Source organism: Talpa occidentalis, unplaced genomic scaffold (genome assembly GCF_014898055.3).
Source record: "Talpa occidentalis isolate TD23 unplaced genomic scaffold, MPIMG_talOcc4v2.1 talOcc4.6, whole genome shotgun sequence".
Classification (NCBI taxonomy): domain Eukaryota; kingdom Metazoa; phylum Chordata; class Mammalia; order Eulipotyphla; family Talpidae; genus Talpa; species Talpa occidentalis.
This window is the reverse complement of record NW_023604972.1, coordinates 80,093,796-80,121,002: the sequence shown is the minus strand read 5'-3', so window position 1 is coordinate 80,121,002 and position 27,207 is coordinate 80,093,796. Positions and strand designations below refer to the sequence as shown.

The 27,207-nt window shown below is 36.5% G+C and overlaps 1 protein-coding gene across 5 annotated transcripts in view; it reads left to right on the top strand.

The window, feature by feature from the left end:
• Window positions 1-27,207, top strand: part of LOC119260262 (cAMP-specific 3',5'-cyclic phosphodiesterase 4D) — an 832,289-nt gene that overhangs the window by 425,004 nt on the left and 380,078 nt on the right. Inside the window, exon 1 of one of the 5 annotated variants that reach the window (XM_054687945.1) lies at window positions 9,040-9,114. The exons of the other annotated variants lie outside the window; for them this stretch is intronic. Coding sequence (XP_054543920.1) covers window positions 9,068-9,114 — 47 coding nt within the window. The 5' untranslated portion in view covers window positions 9,040-9,067. Of the gene's footprint in view, window positions 1-9,039; window positions 9,115-27,207 lie in introns of those variants that run through there. 5 annotated transcript variants of the gene reach the window in all.

Here is a 27,207-nt window from a genome sequence, read left to right as displayed (position 1 = left end):
ACTCCGTAAGAATGAAAAACAGTGTTGATGTGGCACAGGCCAGTTACAGTAACAGGGGTTATACTAAGTGATTTTGTTTTTTATGAGCAGTTTGTTGATGAAGTAAATAAATAAGGAAGTGACAGATTCCTTATCTCTGTTCCTGATGTTTCATTAAATTATGATATTTCATTAAATTCTGATGTGATATGCTCAGTTTCCTCACAGTGATCTCTGATAAGTAGCTCTTATAAAGGCGACAATCCACACCTTCTAGTATGTGATTCCTAAAACTATATGTATAGACTGGGACCTAGCTGGCTACATTAAATTCACCTGAGGTTTGCATATTTAATATGCAATTTCCACATCATACCTCTGAGATTCTGATTCGGTAGATCTGGATGAGTGCCAAGGATGTCATGTTTTCACTAAGTAGTCCAAGTGGTTGTGACACAGGTTGACTTGGGACTCCTTGGCTTTTGGAACCTCTGCCCTTTGCATTGGTTAATTGGCCAACATCAGATTGGGCAGCTCATGATGTTGCTGCCATCACTGTGTAGATGTTTTCTGTCCTCTTTGTAGATGAGAACTATTCCTTTCTTAGACATCTCATTTTTGCTTGGGAGTCTTTGTCTAGCCTGTCAAGGGTGAAACAGGAAATGCATTTCTTCTGAAGAGACTGTTTCTTTGACTTTTGATAACTGACAGAATGAGCAAGTTTCCTTACTTGGTATCTCCTGTGCCTTATACCACCTATTCCAGAAGAGTCACTCACAAGAGCTCTGCCAAACATATTTCCTGCTTTGCCTTGTAGAGGGTTGTCTGTGCCTAGCTGCATGGAGGCAGCTAACACATTGATGAAAACCACAGAGAGTTGTCATTTATGGTTCAAATGTAACTACTTACATGTATATTTGACAGACTCTGTCTTACTCTGTCTTGTGCTGCACGTGATTACCTGGATTAGTTTTCCTGTGATCTATTTCAATCATGCCCAAAGTCTCATCAAACAAACCCTTCTGCCAATGTTATAATGTCTCATATTAAAGGAGGCCCAAGGCCTCATAGTCATGAAGATAACTGCTAGCAAAGCTCTTATTACCTGCTAGTGTCAGGCATGTCCCTGTCCTCTTCCTGATGCTGTTAGGAGACAGGACGTACAAGTTCTAATTTAGAGGAGATAAAAGGTCTGGAATCAAGGTCTCTTGGCTTATATAGACAGCACTAAAGAAAATATTATAGACAGCAAACTTGTTCAAGTATATAGAGATGATAAAGTATACTCCACAGGACATTCTTCTCATTTAGCTTGTATACAAATTTTTAAAGAAAAGAAAATCAAAATTTTGCTTCATCTATTCATTTTAAAAGTTATAAGAAATACCCCTTTGCTGTTTTACCTTTCAGAATAGTGTCCATCTCCTATGTGTGGTCATTGGTTGCTGCATGCTCGCTCTTTGCTGGGTGCTCAGCACCATCAGATTATTTAGGTGTGTTTTGTCCCCACCTCAGTGCATTGACAGGCAATCAAACATGCCAACTATAATCCTGTTCTTTTTGTGTTTTGTTTTTAGGTAAGTACTTTTGGTTTTCCTCTTCCTTAATGCTGAATGAAAGTGCACCTGCGTGATGTAGAGCGAACAACTTATACACACAATGAAACAAAGGTAAAAAATAATGTGAACAGTAAAGAATGACACAACTTGATATTGGTAAGAATATTTAGTGTCATTCAAACACCCCTCTCTTTCCTAAGGAAGGGGATTAACAGCACAGGAAAGTGGGGTGGGGGTGGGTAGTTGTTGCTGTTCATGTAAGGAGAGGATCATGAGGAATGTTCATGAAATATTTATTTACACCTGCCTGCTGGGTAGATGAACAGCTGATGAGTCTGAGCTGGCTTGGATTGAAAATTACGCACCTTAACACAGCTTTTAAACATTTTCCAAAAATCCCAAATGGAAACAGATATAGACAATGCTGAGAGTTTTCTTTCCTTTTTAATGTGTCTGCCTGTCTGTTTCTAAAAGTTAAAAATATAAAAAAATTCATATTTAATTTTCATTTGTATATGTTTAGTGCTATCTACTTAAATGCTTCACTGATACATAATCATGAATACATGTATCAATTTCCTCCAGAAAATCCTTAAGTATTTAGATAATAAATATGTATAAACTGGATGGTGATCATCAACTGAGGAAAATTTATTTCATATATTGTGGGCATCTTTATTTCTCTTTTTATATGTATAGCTCCTGTGTATGTATGATATATAAAATACAACTGAATTTATAATGTTTCAATGGTATTTTGCCTATAGCCATAATCATTCTTTGGCAATGGGAATTTCAATATTTAAACACATATAACAAATAGAATATGTTTATATCTATGTTAGTATAACCTTTCATATTATATTACAATTAATGCAAGTAGGAACCTTCTAGCCAATGTGAATGAATAAGCTTGTCAATAGAAATACTTTAGCATTTGATATTAAGAAATTGCAGAGATTCAAATACTTTAGAGACATTGCCAGTGACTTAAGTTATTTTCTCTACTAATTTTTATGCTTACATCTTTGAGGTTTTTGTAAAGATTTATTTATTTTTTATGCATACAAGAACTGGGGTACAGGCCAGAGGTGCATGGGGTGAGAGTTTTTTCTCCTATAATACCACCCCTCTACCTCTCCTTTGCTTAGTTTTTACCTGTGTTCAGTTCTGACTGATGTCCTGCACAAACCTTTATCAAGTACTCTGGCATACAGTGTTTTATCCCTCTCCTAAAATCATTCTTCATCAGAGTCTGTGTATTAGCTTCCTTGGACTGCCATAATAAAGTACCTCTGACTGGTGGCTTAAACAATCAAAAGTTATTTCCTCATTGTTCTGAAGGGAAGAAGTCTGAGAGCTCGTGTTTTCTTCTGAGGCCACTCTCCTTGACTTGCAGGTGGCTGTCTTCTCCCTATGACTCACCATAGTCTGTTCTCTGTGTTCTAATCTCCTCCTCTTAAAAGACAACAATCACATTAGATAGGGTCCACTTCAAGACTTAATTTTAACTTACTTATCTCTAAATGCCATTGCATTCTGAGATACTGGTGGTCAAGATTTCATCATATGAATTTGGGAGTCACACAGTTCAGCCCGTAACCATCTATATAACAGGTTCATACTATTTTCTAATCATTCTGTGAAAGTTAGTTGTCTCTTTCCCAGGTAGAACACAAGTGTCAAAGATGAAAGCTGATCATATTTTAAGTTTATTTAATTTATTCATAGTAATAAGGTTGGGGCACATAATACTAGATAATACTGTTTTGTTTTTTTTTTAAATTCATAGTTTAGCTATTCTTTTTTTGAGTCAACATTGGCTTACAACTCTGTATATGATTTAGAGATGTAGGGTCATATTTGTCTTTTGAAAGTGTTGGAAGGAATACAGTCACAGAACCAAGTGAGAGTCCTTTTGTCAATTCTTGCTGACTTCAGCTTCTTTATCTAAACAGTTACCACAGTTCTTGGGCCAGGCAGTGGTCAGATGGAGTGTCTCCTTCAGTCCCAGGAGGCCCATCAGCATTCAGGTCAGCAGAGTTGATCTGGTAAAGGAAAGGCTGATGTCTGCAAATGGGTGAAAGTGTAAAGGGCGTTGAACCCAGGCACATGCCACAGAATATGATGTGAGCGGGTGGAAAATAATTACCTAATTTAGAGTCTTTGGAACTAGAGGTAGGTTTTTGGAGGGTAAACTTATCTACAAGTTAATGGTACCAAGGTAGTAAATTGAATGTTTTGAAATGAAAATAATTGTAGTTCTTGAAATCGTATTTTCAGTTCTGAAATGCTGCTTAACTTTATACTAATAATTCTAAGCATACAAACTCTAATTTACATGTCAGATGATTCCCTCATCAAAATTTCAACATTAAACAGTTGCTTCAGTTTATATACTTTCTTCAGTTTTTGTTATATTTCATATTCCACAATATCTAGAGTCAGCATCCAAAAGTTTTTTTCAGTGCTTTAAAATAGAATCACCCTAAATGCAAATTATGCAAATGCCGATTTAATACAGTTATAAGCACGGCTCTACAATTTTAAAGACCATTCTAAGAAAATTCAAAACTCACCAAACTTCAGTAAAATCATGTTGCTTACTTTTGTATGTCCTTGGGCAAGTTGCTAAGCCCAAGTGAATGTGAGATTATCTATTTGTAAAAAGGGAGTCAGTATAATATTACCCAATAGTTTCTGGTGTCAAAGTAATACAGCTAGCACAATCCTTGCAAATAGCTGAGTTCAAAAACAAGGATGTCCACTCTCACCACTGCTTTTCAATATAATACTGGAAGTCCTAGCCAGAGCAATAAGACAAGAGAAAGACATACAAGGAATCCAAACAGGAAAAGGAGTAGTCAAACTATCACTATTTGCAGATGATATAATATACATAGAGAACCCCAAAAACTCCACAGAAAAACTAATTCAACTAATCAATCAGTTCAGTAAAGTGGCAGGATACAAAATCAATACACAAAAGTCAGCAGCCTTCATATACACAAACAATAAATCTGAAGAGGAAGAAATAAAAAAAAATACCTTTTATTATTGAAACAAAAAAAATCAAATACTTGGGAATAAATCTAACAAAAAATTGGTAAAGGACCTATACAAAGAAAACTATAAAACACTGTTAAAAGAAATAGAAGAAGACACAAATAAATGGATAGCCATCCCCTGCTCATGGATTGGAAGAATAAACATTATAAAAATGGCCATCCTACCAAAAGCAATATACAGATTCAGTGCTATTTCAATAAAAATTTCAATGTCATTTTTCAAATAGAACAATTATTGATGAAATTCATATGGAATTACCAAAAACCCTGAATAGCCAAAATTCTCCTGAAAAAAAAAAAAAAAAAAAAAAGAAGGGAATGGAGGCATCACACGCAGACTTCAAACTATACTACAAAGCCATAATCATCAAAACTGCATGATATTGGAACAAGAACAGACACACAGACCAATGGAATTGAAAAAAAATCCAGAAATAAACCCACAGATTTATGGTCAACCAATCTTTGACAAAGGAGCAAAGAATATACATTGGAGCAAAGAAAGTTTTTTCAATACATGGTGCTGGGAAAACTGGGTTGCTACATGCAAAAGAATGAAGCTTGACTACTACCTCACACCATGCACAAAAACCAACTCAAAATGGATTAAAGAACTAGACATAAGACCTGAAACCATAAAATACATAGAAGGAAATATAGGCAAAACACTACACGATATGCACCTCAAAGACATCTTTACAGATACATCACCCAAAGCAGTGATAGTGAAGGCAAAGATAAACAGCTGGGACTACATCAAATTAAAGAGCTTCTGCATAGCAAAAGAGACAATAACCAAAACAAAGAGAAACCCTACCGACTAGGAGAACATTTTTGCACACAATACTAATGATAAAGGACTGATCACAAAAATCTACAAAGAGCTGATGAGACTCAACAAAAACAAAGAAAATAATCCAGTCAAAAAATGGGCAGAAGAGCTAAAAAGAAACTTCTCTGAAGAAGAAATGCAAATGGCCAACAGGCATATGAAAAGATGTTCAACATCACTTGTAATGAGGAAAATGCAAATCAAAACTACAATGAGATACCATCTTGTACCAGTGAGAATGGCACATATTAAAAAAACTAGCAATAACAAATGTTGGCGAGGTTGTGGAGAAAAAGGAACTCTTCTGCACGTTGGTGGGAGTGCAAACTGGTCCAACCACTATGGAGAGCTAGCTGTGTGGAGATTTATTGACCTACTAAATATAGAGCTTCCATAAGATCCAGCCATTCCACTCCTAGGGATTTACCCAAAGGACACAGAAGCATCAATTCCAAAGAGCACCTGCACCCCTATGTTTATAGCAGCACTGTTTACAATAGCTAAGCTTTGGAAACAACCCAAATGCCCAAAAATAGATGACTGGATCAAGAAGATGTGGTACATATACACCATGGAGTATTACTCAGCATTCAAAAAAGATAAACACATGCAATTTGCAGCAACATGGATGGCGCTAGAAGGGATCATGCTCAGCGAAATAAGCCAGAAAGAAAAAGAAAAATGCCGGATGGTCTCACTCATAGCAGGAATCTAGAAAACTTAAATAAGGGACCAGGAAAAAGAATAACTATAAGAAAGAAAATATCAAAATCAACAAACAACTATGAACCAGAGACACTCTATGGGGCGTGGGGGGCAGGGAAAGGAGGGATTGGGGTCAAAATAAGGGGATTGTAATTGTATGGGGAATATAAAAATAAAATTTAAATAAAAAATTTTTTAAAAAATATAAAAAAAATAAAACAATTTGGTACTGAAAAAATGATATATGCAAGTATATCATTTATCCTCATATTTTTAATTGATATTCTTTATGTGTTCTTATGAAATATATTTAGCAGTGTCTATAAATTATACTAACATATTCATTTTGAAATATATGACATAATAGAATTGCCAAAAAAATAAATAAAAACAAATAGCTGAGTTAAATAAATATTCTTTTCTGTTATCTTTCCTTCAGGTTGAATTGTATCTGATTGATTAACCATTCATGATAGGGATGGGGTAGAGATTTAATTGATTGGTAGATTTATGTATTCATTGTCTCATTTCAACAATGTTTAGGTATTAATATGCACCATATCTTGGTTTTATCCTAGATGTTGGGCAAATAATTATAAAAAGAAATTGAGACCATCCCAGCCTTCATTAAGACATGGGCATTAGCCAAAAGGTCCAAAACTATATGCATAATTTAAGCTAAGTGTTTTGCAGTGCTAGATTTTATAAGAGGTAAGGTCAGGGGATGTAGGTCAGTTCTAGAGACCTGGACTACTGATTTTACAATAGGGACACTTGTCTGTTTTTGAGGGTGTGTGGGAAAGGGCAGGAAATACTTATGATCTAACATGCAAGCTGAGTTTAAGGGTATATATGGGCATGTGTGTGTATGTGTGTCTTAGTGTGTGCACCACTTACAATAGTGGTTAGGGTTGTTTATCCTACTGTAAAATACAGCATCATTGAAAGGTTTATATACAATGACTTACCTTTGATGTACCATCCAGGTACATTATTTACTCTCTGTCCAGTTTAGTAGATATCATGTTAGAGGTTGATCAAAATAAGTCAAACATATGCAAGTGAACTCCATTCATGAACATAAAAAGTGTGTTGGTGGTATATGTTTTACATTTAGGAAAGAAATTGCATTGATTAGCAAAGACTGACTGCTGTGTGTGTAAAAAACAATGATGATAAGATAACATGGAATCACAAATCTCAAGATACTTAGAACTATTCTCATGTGCTGGATAAACTACCTAGAAAAGTAGAAGACCCGTATGCTTTTTCGTTTGGCTGTGTGCCACTCAGTATCTGCTTGCTCGGCATCTTGGCATCCTTTCCTAGTTTGGTGACCCCTGTTTAAATTTCTAACACAGTTGGTTTCTGCATAACCTTCTCTCAAGTAATTTGGTATTGTTTAATTCTGCCATGACTGCCACAAAGGCACGATGATAAAAATCATCCTTTGAATCATCATATAATCCAGCTATTATAATTTTTATAGAAAATATGTTTAGTAAAAGAATTTTATAGTAAAGTGGTGATTCATTTTCCTATTGATTTTTCATATTTACATGACTTTCTAATTTGTATCTATATAGCCTACATGTTCAATCAGCATATATTTTTCACATATCTATATTTTAAGCACTTCTTTACATTATTTCCACATGCTCATCATTTTCCCCAATTTAAGGCCTTATGTAGCCATTGACTGTTGCATTATAGGGCAGTTCTAATTGTTCCTTGTACTGAGTTGAAGTTTTATTTCAATTCAGTTATTGTTCTTAGACTTGTGCCTTAGAGGAATTGATGGCTGGCTTCACATCATCTGGGGGATATTGTGAAATAATGCACAGAATTTCATACAAATGTGCTGTTTTCTGGAAGAATGTGCCCCTAGCTTCCTCAGATGGTTAGATACTGTGTTTGTTAAGAAACAGACAGGACTAGGTCAACAATATTTCCATAGATGAAAGAGTTGAACAGATTGATTACCTAATTAGGGCATAAAGTTAATTAATGTTTGAAGTACTAAAACTTGGCAGTCACATTAAATATTTTTGATATCTTAGGGTTAAATGATATCATAGGATCATCTGACCAGCCAAGCTGTCTTAAATTCCTCTTAAGCTGAAACCATGGCCCTACATAGGCGTCGCCTGAGTAATGTTAACAATTCTAGTGTCTGGCGGACAGTAGGGAGATTTTGAATGGTCAGGGTAGAGGTCAAGTTAAGGTGTAGCCAGATTTGAAAGCCACTGGATTTGAAGCATGAATGAATAGAAAATGAGAAAGGTAAGTGTGGTTGGAACTAACAAGATAGGAAAAAAAATAAAAAGTCCTGGCACTCAAATCTCTTACCTGTTGTAAGAATATTTTACCTCTCAGATAGATATCCCTCCTCACCCCCCAAATGAATACTTTTAAAAATTAACCTGGTCTTTTAAAATACCATTGTTTAAAGTTTAACGCAATTTTCCCCTCAGATTACTTAGGGAAGAGGTAAGCAATCTTTCTGCTTTGATAACAGGGAAACTAAAGTAAGAGCTTCAATTAAGAGGGTTATTGGAGAACAGTTTTTATTCTGAAAGAACAATTAAACATTCATTGTTTATTCATTATAAATTCAGGCATGGAGAAGACATGCATTAAGTTATATTAAGATAAATATAAACTATTTGCTAATAACTTCATAGTTAATTTTTCTAATTTACCACTTTCTGCATCTCATGGAAGTTGTGTCCTTCCCGTGATCAATAAAACATGGGACTGATGAAGAGCAATGTGATCTCTATGAAAAGTTTCATATAAGGGAAAGAAATTAGAGTTCATTGCAGATCTAGAGTATTAACTAAACTATGTATTTAAATGAACTATGTCAGTTAAACTGTCTACATTCTTGTTGGTACTTGCCATTTTACTTGGGCAGAGGAGAAATGAAGAATTTATTTACCATGACCAAAAATTGTTATAGATTAACAAGGTACCAATCTGACTGATTTTTCTTTCTCTGGTTGTCATTCCATTTTTTAGAAGCTAATCCCAGTATTACCTCAGTTAAAAATAAATATTTTAATGGTACACAAAAAAGTGCTAATCCCTATTCTTCAGTTCCTTGGGACACTTTTCAGTCTAATTGTCCCAGCTGGAAAATGTGATGCCTTATATTCAGTAACAAAGGCTATAGAGTTGATTATTAGTATTTTGTAAATTTTTTTTAACTTTTATGAAGTTATTTTAATTGAGTAGTATTTTTTAATACTGTAAGATTGTTTATACAATAATTTTTTCTAAAAGTTAAAAATTTCCAACAAATTATTTTAGGGGGGGTTATAGAAACACCAAAAAAGAATATTATTACATTTAAACATGATTTTTGTCTTTACCAAATAGATAATTATTTTCTAAACTGTATTGTGGTCTGGGAATATTGTGAAATCGTGCACAATATGTGCATATTGTGCATATTGTGCATGTGTATGTGGTCTGGGAATATTGTGAAATCGTGCACAATATGTGCATATTGTGCATATTGTGCATGTATATTATACTATTATATTATTATAAAAAACTATTTGTATGCATATTGAAAGCCTATTATATTTTTTTTTTTTTTAATAGAGGCATGCTTTATTTATTTGTTTGCTGGTTTGTTTGTTTGTTTTGTTTATACATGCACTGGGTACAGTCAGAAGTGCGGGAGGGCGAGAGAATTCACCAGAGCCAGAGCGGGGAGCAGAGCAGGCAGAAGGACCCAAGTACACTGCTGAGGGGAGCAGCGGGCGGCAGGAGAGGTCTGCGCGCCATGTGGGACCCTCCTCTGGTGGCCGGGGAGCAGCCGGGGATCGAACCGGCGCCGCAGAGGCCGCGCGCAGCTTCGCAACCCAGCGCTCAACCGCTGCGCCACCGGGGAGGCCCGAAAGCCTATTATATTTTTAAGTGCAAGGCTATTCTCTGCAGTTCTGATACAATATGGAGCCAAATTGATAATTTTCTTTTCACATAGAGTGTTTAGTCAGACTTAATATGCTCAATAACTTTTTGTTAAATGATAAATAATGAAAGAAGGAATCTGTGATGCCACTCACAAGCACCACTGAATGGGCTGCATGTTTTGTTTTTTTTTTTTCCCATTGGTGTGTTGTGAGAAATTGCATTAAAAAGCAAAATAATAAGAGTTGTTCATGTCAGTATGGTATAGAAACAAGAGTATGGGCCAGACAAACCAGACTGAAATTAAAGATCCACCTTTCTGCTGTGGGACACTGGACAATTTAATTACTTTGCCTCTCTGTGCCTTATTTTCCTCACCTGAAAAAGTGAAAAATAGTATTGCTTTATTCATTCAGTTTGTTTTTACTGAATCATTCTTGAGTATCATTGCTTTGCTAGAAAGTAAAAGGAAAACAGGATAAATTGGATAATCCATAACCCTTGCCCTCAGGGGCCTTGCAGTTTGCAGTGAAAGAAAAAGTTTACTAAGTAGTATGAAATGTGATCATGTTTTTGTGATGACCTTTGCTCATTTATTCTCAGATTCTCTTCTTGCCCTTCTCCTCCTCTGCCCTCTGTTGCAGGAGGCTAACCCCAAAGGCTGTGTTTTTCAGACCTCCATGTCCATTAATCACTAGATGGATATCATATGTTGGAGGATCATTCCTTATGAGAGCTGTTTGGAAAGAGTGAGGATTGTTTCAAGATTCAAAATAGGAGAACAGGGTAAATAAATGGGGGGCTATTCACAGTAAAAGAATACTGAAAGAGGAAGAATCAGTGGCTGAACGTGAAGTATGTGAAACACACCTCTAGGTGAGCTGTCCTGATATGATATATGTGTGTGAAGCTCTCGAGACAAGTATGAATTAAAGAAGTTTATTGGGAGGGTTGTGCATCATCTGTAGATGGAAGGGCATTTGAGTCAATGAGATCAGCCAGGGATATGCAGAATTAGGAGAACAAAAGGTCCTTGTGTCAATCCTGAAAATGCTGGCATTTGCAGGGAAGGGTAAGAAACTAAGACATGAGCATAGTTGAGGAAACCATTGACTTTAGGTGTCATGGAAGCAAAGAGAAAGGAGCATTTCAGAAAGGAGGGAGAGGCCAACAGTTTTGGAAATGTTCATTGGATTTTGTGAAATGTAGGTCAGCCAATGATCCAGTGAGAAAAATTTCCATAGTGGTGGGAGCAGAAACCAGATTGAGGTGGGTTGATATCTAAGTGTGAAGGGAGAATCAAGACAGTGATTATAAAGAAAATTATTTCAAGAGATGTGGCTTGGAATGAGGAGGCGGTATGAAGGTAGCTGGATGGAGAAGTAGGAATTAAAAGGGATTTTACTTAAGATGAGAAATAATTGATTTGTTTGAATTCATATGGAAAGGCACTAGCACAGTGGGAGAAAGGATGAAGGTGGGTTTCTGAGGATATAAAAGTGACTGAGATACAAAGCAGAGGTTTTGTCTGAGTTGGGAACAGGGGGTAGAGTGGGGGAATGTGGGTGTGTAGATGAATTTCTCAGTTTGATGGTGGACAAAGAGAGTGTTCCTTTTTGATGCTTACTATTTTCTCTTTGTGGAGGAAAATCATCTGTTATGCGTGGGAAGTGGAGAGTCAAGTGTTTGAGAAGAAAGAAGAAAGGGCACTAGCTATAGTCTTTAGGAAAAATGATAGAGAGCTAATGAATAGCTCCTTACATTTGAAAAAGTGTATAAAGTACATGAGTTATAATTGTTTCAGAAATATTAGCCACCTTGTTTCTGCATTTTATTCTTTATGAGGCTAAGCTTCTCTATTCAGTTATCATTTTGACCACTAGATGGAAATAGTGTACCCTGTCCTAAAATGCTGATCTGTGCTGTTCTTTTGTTACCAGCCAATGGGTGACAGGTTGACCACTTGATATGAGTTAAGATTTTTTGAAAAGAAAAAAAGATCTCACATGTATTTCCTTCAATTTTATGTGAGGTTTATGGGCAGGAAAAGACTTAGATGCCACATGTCCTAAGGAAATACATGATTTGCTTTCACACTAGGTGTAATAAGCATAACATACCATCTCTTCCAAATTCTTTGCCTTAAAAATGCTAATTAGTTGGCACTAGGATATCATTTGCATAATCATAATGGAGCTTTTGGCTTAGCATTTTATCTCAAAATAAATCAGAAATTGCTTTGCTCTGGATGACAGTATGGTACATATAACCAGAATTCTGGAAAAAACCACCAAATGGAAAACCACACAGTAACTGAATCCCATCAGTCAGCTACCATTTACTGTGTACATGTGTGCTCTTGGGTAACTAAAACATCAGATTTTAGTCATATCTTTGCTTTTGAAAAATGTTGCAAGTGGTGCACCATAAGCTGAAGTGATTCAGAGAAATCAAGTCATTCTATGGAGTTTCCTCACGGTTCTGTAGTGGAGATTAGGGATGGGGTGGACCATGAAGTAGGTGGTCTTCTCCTGCCATAGTTAATTCCTGATACATGCCACAAAACCCTAACATGAGATTCTGGACTGCGAAAACTTAAACAATTTAACAACTTAAAAGTATCGACATTTTTGAAGTGCTGAAAAAGAAAGAGGTTATTTTAATTCCCAATCCTCAGTCATTGATATATGTCTCTATCCCTGCAAGGAATGGTGAAAGAAACAAGGGGTAAGATAAGGGAGTGTGAGGTGGATAAAGCCTCCAAACTTAAGTAAGGAATAGTTTTGTACAGTGAGTGGAAGATTTTGTTGGGTAGGATATTTGCAAGTATTTGTCCTCCTTCAACCCCTCCCTCTCTCCTTCCCTCTCTCCCTCCCTCCCTTCTCTTTCTTCCTTTTTTTCACTTTTTAAGGGGTAGATCTGGGAAGAAAACTGCATGTGCCTAGTGAGAAAGACACTGTGGAAAAAACCTGGAAAAACTTTCTTAAGTTTAAACTTTTCTTGGTAATGAGCCTAGGTTTGGAGTGACCAGATTATTTGTTTTCCACAGGTTAAAACTGGATTAATTATTTAATAGGTTATTAGGAGCAAGCCAGAAGACAAATTTAAAGCAGGGCTTATCTCAGGCAGACCTGGGAGATGCTGGGCAAAGTGGGACACTCAAGAGGAAGGGGTGTGAAATCCATTCACATCAGGGCACATGAACTGCAGGTGGTATGAGTATTTGTGTGTAGGGGGGCCATGAAAGCTTTCTTCTGTGATCAGTAACCTTTCACATCTGTTAAGCAGGGACTTTCAACCTCCTGACCTAGAATTAGAATCACCAGACAATAGGAGGTGAAAGATGGTAACAAACCATGTAGGGAATGCTTATTTATTTATGTGTTTATTTTATTCATCATCATCAGTATTAATACTATTATTGTTACTTTTGTTCCTAAATTATAACATCCCTTCCTCTGCTCTCTGTGTTGGCACAGAAGAAACACATTTGATAATCTCTGGTGTAAAGATTGTTCTTTGAATTGTGGCCACAATTACTTCAGTTGTAAATTTCTGTGAATTATTGTTATAATGATACTAGGAATAATACCCCGGGCATGCTAAAATATTCAAGAACTTTATTCCCAAATCAATCAGCACTCCCCAAACACTATTTACTAGTGGAGTGCCTGAGGCTCTGGGGAGAACAGAGTGCCCAGAATGAAACAGAGACAAGGGAAATAGGAAATTCCTTCCCTCCAGAACAGCCTTGGGCGTCAGCCGGCAGTGTTGGCTCATCTCGTAGTAGCCAGAGGATCTTTTTAGACTTCATAATCAAAAACACCATGAGAAATTAGAAGTTTCCATTAGATTTTATAAAATGCCTTAAACTTCAACTCAAATTTCCTTTCTCTCCTACCATTTGCAACAACATGGATGGAACTGGAGAGGATAATGTTAACGAAATAAGTTAGGAAAAAAAACAAATATAGGCTGGCCTTACTTATATGTGGAATATAGAGGAATATAACAAAGGGTCAGTCAAAACCAAGCCAATAATAAACTCTTAACATTTGACTGTGAAATGGAGGCAATGTGAGGGGGGTGGGGGAAGAAAGGGGTGTAACTGAACATGGTGGAGGATTGTTGGGGTGCTGGGGATAGACAGGGTGTGAAAGTGTTCACTTGTGGAGGTTTGAACTTATAACCTCTGGAGCAGCTCCAAAAAGACCTTGAAAGTTGACCATAGATCCAAGGTATTCAGGTGGGGAGTGGGCAAGGGAGTAATGGGAACTGGGCGAGGGGAGAGCACAATGGACTGTGGTAGAGGACTATGGGTGCTTTGGTGGTGGGAGAGCTAAGGTGACCAAACCTGAGGAGAGAAATCCTATACCAGTCAAAATACGTACAAGTAAGTGAAACAATGGTATTTCATTAAAACAAATTAAGAAAAATGAATTGGACGGTAAAACAAAACAAAAAATATAATAAACTTCCTTTATCCCAGTAAACATATCTTGGGGAAAAAAAAAACAACTTCCCTTTTGTAACCTGCTTTGTATGAGGAAAATAGAAATGTCTTTTCCAATCTATCTCTGATAACTATGGACTTATTCTTTGTTTTAGTCCAGTTAGATTATTTATGTTGAGGTAACAGGTTACCCGCATAATTCAATGGCTACAAATACAGTTGGATTTCTTACTTCTGTACATGCCTTCACTGGCTGGTATTGTTTTGTTCCTTGCCTTTGTCATTAAGAAAAACCCATCCTGAGTATATCCTGACTGGCAGAAGACAAGGGGAGTTGACAGTGCCACAAAATGATTTTTAAAACTTCTGCTTAGTAAGGCTACAGATACCTTCTTTTCATATCAACCAAAGTTAGAGCTTAGCATCAACAGGGCAGTGAGTACAATGTAACACTTGCACAGCCATGCACCCCAAAATTCATTAAATAACTTGACAATAATACAATCATGGTCTTCCAACCTAATGATGAAAACACATGTTTTTTGGCATATATTTGTGTACTCTCCCTAATGCTTTATCTTGAAATGTTACTTACCCATAATTACACATTACTATTCCTTTTCTTCTTCACTGTGCTTCCAGACAGACATGTTTATTTAATAGCACATAACACTCTGTGTTGTGTTAGTTTACTTAACTGTCTCCTTTGCTTAACTGTGGGTCTTTGAGAGCAGGACCGATGCGAGAATCATTTGGGAGTCCCTAGTGTGGTTATCACATAACCCTAATAAACATTTACTGACTAATAATGAATTAATTGAAATATAAGGGAGTGTTTGCATTGCCTTCTCTGCCTTCATACTTCAATCTATTCCAACCAGCAATCTTGCAAAAGTAGAAATCAGAGTAAAATCTTGAAGAATGACTAGGCATTCTTTAGATGGAAGAGTATGGGGAGACACATCCAGGGAAGAAGCTGATAAACTCCATTGTAGTCTTGGTGAGTGAAGGTTAAATTCTTGAATTTTGCAAAATGAACACAAGCTTATGTGACATCAAATTTGGATGCTACTGAGCCTGACCCATGCCAGTGCATCAGAGAATGGGGGTAAGCAACTGCCAATGTAATGCCCAGTGTGGCAAGTCTAGTTTTCATTAGTTTCCCCTCAAAAAATATCTTTAATCCACCTACACAGATGACTACAAGTCACTAAAGGAATGTGTAAAGCTATAACTATCATTTTTGTGTGTTTTTTTTTTTTTTTAAGATTTTTATTTATTTATTTATACAAGCACTGGGTACAGTCAGAAGCGCGGGAGGGTGAGAGAATTCACCAGAGCCAGAGCGGGGAGCAGAGCAGGCAGAAGGACCGAAGTGCACTGCTGAGGGGAGCAGCGGGTGGCAGGAGAGGTCTGCGCACCATGTGGGACCCTCCTCTGATGGCCGGGGAGCAGCCAGGGATCGAACCGGCACCGCAGAGGCTGTGGGCAGCTTCACAACCCAGCGCTCAACCCCTGCACCACCAGGGAGGCCCTATAACTATCATTTTTTAATGTGAAGTTTTTTATTGCTTGCTCACTAATTAAAATCTATCCTATCAAAAAGTCTGAATACAGCATTAATATCTAACATTGACTCTGGAAATCGCATAACTTTTGCTTTACAATTTTAAAGACACATATAAAAAAAAAAATGAGAAAAGACTAACTAGAACATACCAGAATTTAGACATAGATCTGATGGATACTAAACCTTTCTAAATGACAAAGCTAGTCACTTTTGCAGAGGTTGTCCCTGTTCAGATGTTTTGGAGATTCCTCATTTGGACTTCCCTTCAAAGTATGCCCTGCACTTTCTTTCTTTCTTTTTTTTTTTTTTTTATGTTTATTGATGGCAAATCTCCATCTGCTGAAGGTGAATCTCATTCTGTGATGCTGCCAAAAGTCCTTTGGCATTAAGTCTGATGATTAAGGCGGATGACATAGCAGCTATCCCCAGTCAAAATGGGAAATGATTATGAAATCAAGAAGCTGTTTTCTTATGCCCACTGGTAATGGCCTGTAATAATTCCCAAAGGGGTATACCAAAAATTTCTTGAGTTCTAGTTCTGTTCATTTATTTATTCATTCAGTAAGTAAGCTCTGTTTTTCCAATGAAATAGGTCATTTAGGAAAGACAAATTTAAATTTGTGTATGGTATATATGTTGAGTATACAAAATCACCCTTGTTACTCTTAAGATTGTTTAGTTAGTAATTACTTAAAATTAGTATAAATTAAAAGACTACATACAACATGTATACATAAAGTATTATATATTACATAGCATATTAGATATGCAATATAATTATGTGTTTTGTACAAGGAGCACAATAACCAAACTATTCTTTTTTAGCTGTTTTTAATTAAAAAGTTCATATTATACTTAAAAAAAATCCCCATTTATATCAGACACCGAAGTGGCAAGTAATTCTGTTATATCAGAAACAAGAGCTGGTAAATTATAGTAGATAAGTTAGTTATTGAGGATTATATATTTAAATCAATGAGACTTCCTCTATACCTAGTCATCACTAAGCTGTATATGACCATGTGAGAAAGTCAATTGCAAAAGACCACTTTAAAACATACATAGTGTGTTATGTATCACATAAACTGTTCTTTTAAGTATTTCTAACAATTGAAAATAATTATATTGTGAAGCAATACAGGGACATCTTTTTCTGGTGTTCAGTGAAATTATGAAATTTTCTGCTAATGTCTAAAAATATTTGAAAAGTTATCATTTGTGCATTGTGTTATTTCGTATGCACTATTTAAAATAATTTTGACTAAATCAATTGGTATTATCAAAGTGATGTAGATAGTCTTTTTAAATTCTCATCAAATAATCACCTGTCTACAATTACACAAATTGCAACTGGATCTTTATGTGAAGATCTTTATGTGAAGGCAATTCCGCCTAGAATCAATTTAATGGCATATCAACATCGGGAACAAGATTATCAGAGACTTCAGACATGTCACCATAAGTTAGATCAACAATACATGTCAGCTCTATAGACGATGTATTCCTGAGAAAAACTCAATATCTATTTGAGTACATGAAAAATGTGCAAATGAATGAGTCTTCCTTCACAACAATTGACTATATTGATCTTGGTTTAAATAAAAGTCTGCATTGGGAAATGAAAACATGTTTTACAATTTAGTAGAGAGTTGCTGATACATACACATGAGTAATTCCAAACCAACAGTGAAGCTTCTTAAAGAGTGCTTAGTACAGAATTAAAAATAGTTCCAGGAAATGGTAATTTACGGTGGAAAGACCAGAACTTACTCTGTGTGCTATTGCTTTTACTAGAATACGAACAGTGATAGCAAATTTACTTCTTTCTAACTCAGATCTTCACTTGAAATGTCTTTAAGTCACATGCTCATGAAGCCAGGAGGAAATGTATCTGAGTTCGGTAACTTGGGTGAGGCGGAATGCCTGAAGGAGAGAGCCAATATTCTGCTTTGTTTTCTACTCACCCTGTAGGAAGGGAAGAGGAGTCTCCAGTTTAGACCTCGTTAAACTTTTAAAAGATGTCTGAATCTCAAGCTATATGTGAAATTTTTTTAAATCTGCTAAATTTATATATGATTTAAATGTTGACTCAAAAGGGAAAAAAGGACCTCCTCAGTGGCACAGCTGTTGAGTGCTGGGTTGCGAAGCTGCCTGCAGCCTCTGAAGCGCCGGTTTGATCCCGGCTGCTCCCCGGCCACTGGAGGAGGGTCCCACATGGCCCGCAGACCTCTCCTGCCGCCTGCTGCTCCCCTCAGCAGTGTACTTCAGTCCTTCTGCCTGCTCTGCTCCCCACTCTGGCTCTGGTGAATTTTCTCACCCTCCCGTGCTTCTGACTGTACCCAGTGCTCGTATAAATAAATAAATCTTTAAAAAAAAAAAAAGGGGGGGAAAAAAAAGATGTTTTGGGCAAGATATGTGGTGCAAGGGCAACCCGTCCACCTGCTCCATCCTTACATCTCTTTCATGCCAGGGTGTGTTCTGTTTCCCCTAGATAGAAGAGCTGCTACAGAGCAACCCTGACATAAAACGGGTTGCCTGACTGTGGGTCCTCACCCGTGCACTTAAAGGGGACATATTAGTGTTAAGCTGGAGACACACGCTAAAGGTTGATTAAAGGTTTATTTACAAGGGAAGGGGAAATGAGGAAATGAATAACTCAGGGAGAAAAAGAGGGACATAAGTTTGTAAACGCATCCTACCCATTCCGCTGACCTGAAATCCCAATGACCCACCCAGCTGGCGAAAAACCCAGCGTGCCCAGCGGCCAAGAGATCGGCCCCTGGCCAAATGCCTAGTTAAATACTCAAACAGAGAACATAGTTGCTTAACTCCGCCCTCAGGTCCTCTCAACCTTCCCTTTGGTGATCATGGGATTTTGTAGTTCCCAGTGTCCTGATGGAGTTGGGGTGGACTCCACAAAGCCTGTATGGAATTTGCTCAGGACATTCTTTCCCCTTAACAGTGTGACTATCACTCTTCAGTTTGTTCAAAGGTATGAGCCAAGCCAAATGTCTTTAGCCATGCCTTGGATTTGCTTCTTATATCTTTAGAAAATTCCAGAGGGTTTTTCTGTTTTGTTTTTTTCTTTGTTTCTCTTCCCTCATTCGTTTTTTATGTCCAGGCTGAATTCTGATTCTGGCCCTCCCTGCCCCCACCTTCCTCCCCTTAGCTGTTTTCTGTCTCGTTTCTATCCAAAAGGTCAAGCAGAAAAAGTGATACTTCTCAGTTGACTAAGTTGTCCCATAGAATATATGAGAGCAAAATCGGAAGCAAGAGTTAAATGACAAATGTATCTACTCTGCTAATACACATTTGTGGTTTACAAAGCACACTTCCTTGAGTAATTTAAAATACGCTTGTACCATCTGTTCTCTTGGGAATTAACATAGTCCATGATAGCAAAATAATCACATGTTAAATAAATCCTAGGTACTGGAGTCTGTCCTTCAGAACAGCAATGACATGGGTAATTCAGATGACCTAGCCTTTTCTCTCTCCATGTATTTACTCTATTGATTTCCCCATATTGGAAAGTACATGCTTTTTCCTAAATGAAACATGCAGTTCAGGAATTCTGTTATTGCTATTATGGAAATAAAAATATATAGTACAAATGTATGCCATCTTTTAAAGTAACACTATGTAAGCATTTGGGCACAATGTTTACTGCCTTTACCTTTTTGTGTAAAGTAAGATACATGTTCAGACTGTCATTCATATGAGAAATTATACGATCAGTTTTATTTAGGAATTCTGTTGTTTGTCTCAAATGATATAGGACAAGTGGCTGTACACTTCCGGGCATATCCGGATTTTGTTTGCTCTGAGCTCTTGTAACATTTTGTTTTGAGCCACACACTAGTGATGTCTCATACTGACTGCAAATTTAGTCATGTGTGTAAGCCTTTTCTTCTCAAAAATATTGTAAACCTTGTGAAGACAATGGCCATTTGATTCTCCTTATTTTTTCCTCAAAGTTTCCCATTCTGGTTTGCTTTTTTAAGGACAAAATAAATAATGAGTCAATGATTGATTTGTAGTGTAATAAAACAGGGGGAAAGTTTTTTTTTAAGGTTATTGTTGTTGGTAACTTGTGTTGGAGAGACGGTGCTAGTCAGTAACTTCTTTTACCAAAATCAGGTGTAAAATCTATCTGTTCTTAGCTTGGATTCTTCATCTGTGATCATCATGGCAGTAGGTTGTGGATATAAGGGCCCTTGAGGAGCTTTTGAAAGTCTTCCCAACAAAAACCCAGTGCTTAGTAACCCTCTGTCACCAGGTAACCTTCCTATGTACTGCATTACCTCCTTCTGCTTCTCTTTAACGTAGCATCTCAATTCCCTAGACGCCAGCAGGATCGAATGCAGTAGGTGTCGTTGTTTGCAAAAAGTCTTCCAACCATGTCATTAGGTCTTCAAGTCCTGCCTTCTTATTTCTAGGCAAAGTGGTACCCGATTTACTTTAACATTTGTTCTCAGCCACAGGTACATTGTAATATGAACTTTCTCTGAGTATCATTCTTCAATCCAAATGAGCTCTTTTGTTTGTTTGTCTGTAATGGGAGAGTGAGCTCAAAGGCTGGTGGTGCTTTCTTGTCATCCCAGTTGACCTTCTTGCTTTTGTTTTAAATGTTTATTTGCCAGTTTCTTACTTGACAGATGTGTTATGTGTATCTGATGGCGTATGTGTATTTGATGTTGACTAACTATATTTTTAGTTCCCATTTGAGGTCACTATTTCTTGTTCCCCACAAGTCATACTGCCTTGGTCTCAACTAAATTTGAAAGTTAATTTGAAAGTTAACTAAATTAACGAAGTTAATTTAGTATCTGAGTGATCTTCCAAGGTACTGCCTATCAGTACTTTTACTTCTGTCACAAAGCATTGTCTCATTAATAAAAATATCTAGTCACAAACTTCATATTGTCATTTGCATCTCCCAATGTATATACAGTTAGTCATAATTTCACTGTCATTTGTCTGGTAAAGCAGGAAAGTGCTGTAGAAATTGTGTATTTTTATTTTGATAAGGTCTTTGAAGAAGTCTGGTGGTATAATTATTGATATAATGGATATGTGGGCTGGATGAAAATGCAATTAAATATATTTATTACGAGTTGAACAAAATAGATGAGTAATGTTGAATAAAGAATAAATATTTGCCTGGATAGAAGATTACTCCTCCAGTAACATACAGAAATATTACTTCAAAGTGATAATGAATACATTGCAATGTTTAAGTCAGGGATCAACAGTCATTTATGTTTGCAAATAAAAATGATTGCAATTTCAAGTTTGCAATTAATCTGAATAGGACTGTGAAATCCTTAGGAAGATGGCACATGAATTAAGACTATGGGGAGAATTCATAAGTCTCATTTGTAGATTTATGATGAACAGAGATATTGAGATACTTGTCTTGCTCTGCCCCAGAGTAGTTTTGTTTTTAAACAGTGTCAGTTCATTTTCAGATACCACACTTTAAGAGGAATTAACAAGCAGGACTCAGTCCAGAAGCATGTTGGCAAAATGGAGTAGTATCTGAAAATCACTATGTATTAGGAACAATCAAAAGAATGGAGACTGTGGGCCTCCCTGATGGCACAAGGGGTTAAGATGCAACCTATGAAGCTATCCACAGCCACTGCAGCACAAGTTCGATCCCCAGCCAGGGAGCTACCCACACAGTGCAGCAGACCTCACCTGACTCACCCACTGCTCCCCTCAGCAGTGTATTTCAGTAGATCTGCCTGTTCTGTTCCCCACTCTGTCTCTGGTGAATCCTCTCATCCCCCCACACTTCTGGCCTGTACCCCAGTTCTTGTGTGCATAAACAAATAAATCTTAAAAAAAAAAAAAAAGAAAAAGAACTGAGACTCTATGGCCTGAAAAAGGCAATGTGGGAACTTCCCAGTGGTGCAACGGGTTGAGCGCAGCGCTGTGAAGCTGTCCGCAGCCTCTGCAGTGTGGATTTAATTCCCAGCCAGCCAGGGAGATTCCCACATGACCGGGCAGACCTCTCCTGTGGCGCCCACTGCTTCCCTCAGCTGTGCTTTCCGTCTGTCTGCCTGTTCTGTTCCCCCGCTCTGTCTCTGGTGAATCCTCTCACCCTCCCATGTCTCTGGCCTATACCCCAGCTCTTGTATAAAAATAAATCTTTAAAAAAAATATAAAAAAAAAAAAACCCACAAAACTGAAAAAAAAAAAAAAAAAGGCAATGTGAAAAGCTCTCTGTAGATAAATACAGGGCTGTCACATATTTTTAAAAATTACCAGGCTTGTTTTTCAATGACTCCAGATATAACATCAAAAGATAGTATTTGCAGAGGAGTAAAACTGAGTTTGATAAAAGCAAGTATTACAATACGTGGATCCACTCAGAGATGAACACACTGCCTGCCCAGCAAAAGTATTGTTTCTTTTTCCTGGAGAGACCCAGGCAGCACCCACATGGTTGCTTCTCCCTAGAGAATGTTCCGATCACCTCTCATAAATCTTTCAACTCTGAGAACTTCTGATAAGAAGAATTCTAAGCATAGTGCCTGATGACACCAAGTAAATACTCACTAGATAGTCGTTATAATTATTGGTAGAGACTAATCCATGAATATTTACATGATCTCTGTCTGAGGAGAATAAATGAAGAGAAGTTAACTGTTCAAAATTTTAGCACTAACTTCTTTTGCTAAATAATTAAGGTAGTCAATAAGGAACTATGCTAATTGAAACTGATTTACTCTTAATTTATTACTGGTATGTTTTCTATAAATTGCCTTTATGTTATGTTCTATATTACCTGGATTTGGGATTAATTCATCATTTTTAACAGGATAATCCTAAGCAGTTGCTAAATCATGGTGGTTATATGAAATTATCTAGTGACTAATGTAGCAATAGCCCATCAAAAAAGAAATGAATCATGACAGAAAAAACTGTACCTCTTTATTAATTTAGAAGCCTATCTTAGTTTAGGGACTTGTAGCATCTTAATAATGGTAACATTCTAGATCCTGTTAGCATTATTGGATTTTTTTTTCAGGTGATTGACTTCTTATATTTCAGAATTGCAGCTAATATCTGTTGAAGGCATTCATTCACTTACTCATTCAATAAATATTTGTACTGATCACTGCCCAGGTTTGCACCTGCCTCCCTACCTCTATATAGTCTGCTTTTCCTTTTATCTTCTTTTAAGTTAGTTACTATAGGAACTTCAGATACCTCTCATCTCACAGTCTGTACCCCCTCAATGGTCCCATGGCAGTGAGGCAACCTCCCCTATCCCGAACCCCATGTGTTCCTTCCCTGCTGCATTTTTCTCCATATCATTTAACTTTTCTTTTACTTTTATACCCATCTACCTATCTCTCCTGGAATGACAGTTCCATGAAGTCAGGAATATTTGCCTGTTTTATTTGTCCCTGGAGTCCCAATACCTACAATAGTAACTTGATAAATATTTCTTGAGTGAATGAATAAGTCTTAAGCATCATGGAAATTGATGCTAGAAAGGTGTCATTTCTCACCCAGGGTTACCTATCCTATTTTTCAAAGTACAAGACTGTGAACCAAATCTTGTGGCTCTGAAACTGACATCCTCATTCTTGATTTCATCCTCTGTTACAAATAATTCCTGAATTTTGCTAAATGAATCCAAGGATCTTGTGGTATTTGACAATGGCAATATTTCACTACCATGTGGAATTGAATACATGGATGACTTATTTAAATTTAGGAGACTATCTAGAGCAATATCTAGATCAACATTTGCCTAATCTATCTCTGTGGAGATCACTCTTTTACATTTTGTTTCCTCTCTAGATTTATTTCATCTAAATAAGTCTATCATGAGTTTGACTGCTCTCTGTTTTTGTTTCCTGGTTCTTCAATGCAGACCCTGGAAGAAGTGTGTTTCAGAGATAGGTTTGGATAGACAATAATGAATAAGATTCAGTCCTTGAGTTTGAGCTGCTTTCAGTCTAGTGGGCAAGGCACTCTTGTAAGTGTACAGTTCTTGAGCCACATTATAACCAGATAATTTATAATCTAAACAAATGATATTTTGAGAGCAAAAAGAAGCACTGTTTAATAATCACACTAGGACAATAGCTGTATACTCTTTATGTAAACTGCAGAGTATGAGCCCCTAGTTTCAAAAGGTAATGAAGATTAAATACGAGTGCAAGTCCTTTTTGTAACAAGTATTTATTGGCCACCAACTATGTGTAGAGCACTGTGGTAGGCATGTGGAAAATTCAAAGATGAGTAAGTCACAGATCTGCTCACTTGTGGTTTATAATCCACTTGAGGAGAAAGAACATTAACAATACAATACAATATTCAAAGTAAACAATGGTGTGGGTGGCATATAAACTTGAAGCAATGTTACCCAACCCCAAAGTTGTACCTAGGATCTCTGATGTCACTTTTATCTCTCTCTGATAATGTGGTTATTTGAAGTGAGTCTTTTCGTGAGGTGTAAATTTGACATCAAATGAATTATATGACTTTTTTCCCCACTAGATAAGAGTTATAACATCCACTTCTTGTGTGTATACATAGTAGATGTTCAACTCATGTTGGCTGACTGGATGAACTGGGTGAGGTAGAAGAATGAATTGACATTTTCTAAAATGATCTAGCAACCAAATGTAGAATGGTGTTTGCTAAAGACACCTCCTCTTTGCTTGACCAGCTAGTTAACAGAGTGAGAACATGTAGTGCAATTAATTTCTTTTTACCTTCAGATTTTATATTATATTTGGTTATTTGGAAATGATCTTAAAAAGTGTTTTATTTTTTTTTTCCCACTGTTGGAAATTCTTTTGCAGCTGAATGTTGGCAACAGTTTACAGTTTGGCAAGCAGACTGTGCTTTTTAAGGATGAAAGTGTAGGAAGCAGTAGGGACATCTGTTAAAGAAGTCATGTTGTCAAAGCCTGCTATGTATATTAAACTCATTTGTTTCCATTTTTGTACACTCTAAAGCAAAATGTCACTCCATTTAACACTCAAACAGTTTATAAAGAGCTTGGAGATATGAAATGTGGGGGCCTACCTGAACTTCAATGAATGAGCATCATTTTATTCAGTTGATTTTATTGCTACTTTTAACTCTGCCTAAACTTTAGATTTATGATGTGTTTGTTAAGATAAGATTATCCCTGTAGTCATGGATTTTGTTAAGTGTGAAAACTGAAACCAACAGAATTTTCTGTCCCTGTCAAATTATAGTGTGACCAGGCCTACTGTCTGTCCCTGTGTTAAACAAGACTAAGAACAAGCAAAAATAACTTGGTTACTTTGTATATATTACAATTTTTAAGGTACTATTAAGACTGTACAAGTGGTCTCCCTTACTACAGTAGGTTGAATACACAACTTTAAGAGTAACAAATTTCTCCTCTACTTTTGAGGAATTGATATTTAATAGATAAAATAATATTTTGAGGAAAAAATAATCTCAGTAGGTACTCCATTAAATGAATAAAGTTTTTTAAAGGGTGGTGAGAACCTAAGGTTCATCTATCCCAAACTTTGATTCTTTCAAAGTGCAGCAATTGATTGAGTTAAATAAAACTCATCCTTACTACAAAGTTGAATTGCACCTGCTGACTTGCTGATTTATGGATCTTTATGTTCTTTAACTTCTAAAAGGTATACAATTGCATCTCATTGGTTTTCACAATCTAGGAAATTGAATCATGGTACAAAAAAATCCCAAGAGACTAATTTATAAGTCAGAATGTTTACCCTATCATTTATAAGTGAAGATGCCATTGGTTCTAAAAACACCAATTCCACACCCATTTTCTAGATAAGTCTATTTTATATCCATGACATCCATTTTCTAGATAAGTCTACTCAAGAATCCAAATCTTAGACCAGAAAGATATTTGAGTATGTCACTCAGAACAGGGGGAATTTAAGCTTCTTAAGGAAATGTTTAACTCTCATTTTCTACTATAGTTACCATATAAATTCCTTTTTAAAGATTTTAAGGGTTTTGAAATGTAAATAACTGTGTTAAGTTACCTAGATTTAGAATATTCAAAAGTCTTGTTATTATAAATTATTGTTCATGCCAACTTCAGCATCTATATTTCATTGCCCCCATGACTATAGTATATTTTCACAGTACTGGCATTGCCAAGATTTACAATTTATTCTCATAAAAATGTGTTTTCCAGTATTAAATAAGAAAGCATCTTAATCACATACTTTTTAAAAAAGACATTGTAGTAGCAGTAACATTGGTTAACAACACTGTGATTCAGAGGCAGAGGTACAGGTTCACACCTCCTTGGGTCCATGTTAGCAAATCACAACTACTATACTCAGCCCTTCAGCATGGTCCATTGTATCCTCTTTTCACTCCACCACCATCTTATTGCCTTGATTCCACAGTTAGATTTCTAGGGTTTGCTATAGTTTGGTTTTGTCTGGTTCTTTGTTTTTCTGTATTCCACACATAAGTGAAATTATTTGTTATTTTAGTATTGTCTTTGTTCTTCTGACTTATTTTATTTAGCATTATTTCCTCTAGTTTCATCCATGTTTTTGCAATTTGCAAGAGTACATCTTTTTATAATTGAGTAGAATGTCATTGTGTATATGTACCACATTATTTAAATCTATTCCCTCTGTCCTTTGACACTTAAGTTGTTTCCATAATATGGCTATTATAAATAGTGCCACAGTGAAATACATGTATATTCCTTTGTTTAAGTGTTTTTGCATTCTTTGAGTAAATACCTAGGAGTTAAATTACTTGATCCTGTGATAGATCAATTTTAATATTTTGAGGAATCGCTGTACTGTTCTCCACAGGCCAGTCTGCATTCTCACCACATCCGTGACAACACTTGTTGTTTCTAGTCTTTTTGATATGGGCCATTCTCAAGGTATGAGATGTATCTCATTGTAATTTTGAATGACGTTTCCCTGAAGATAAGTGATGGTGAGATATTTTCATGCCCCTTTTGATCACCTGTGTATCATCTTTGGAGTAGTATTTATTTAGATCTTCTGTTCATTTTTTGATTGGGTTAGCATGTGTGTGTGTGTGCATGTGTGTGTGGTATAAGTTTTTATGTATCTTGGATATCAACTTTTTATCAG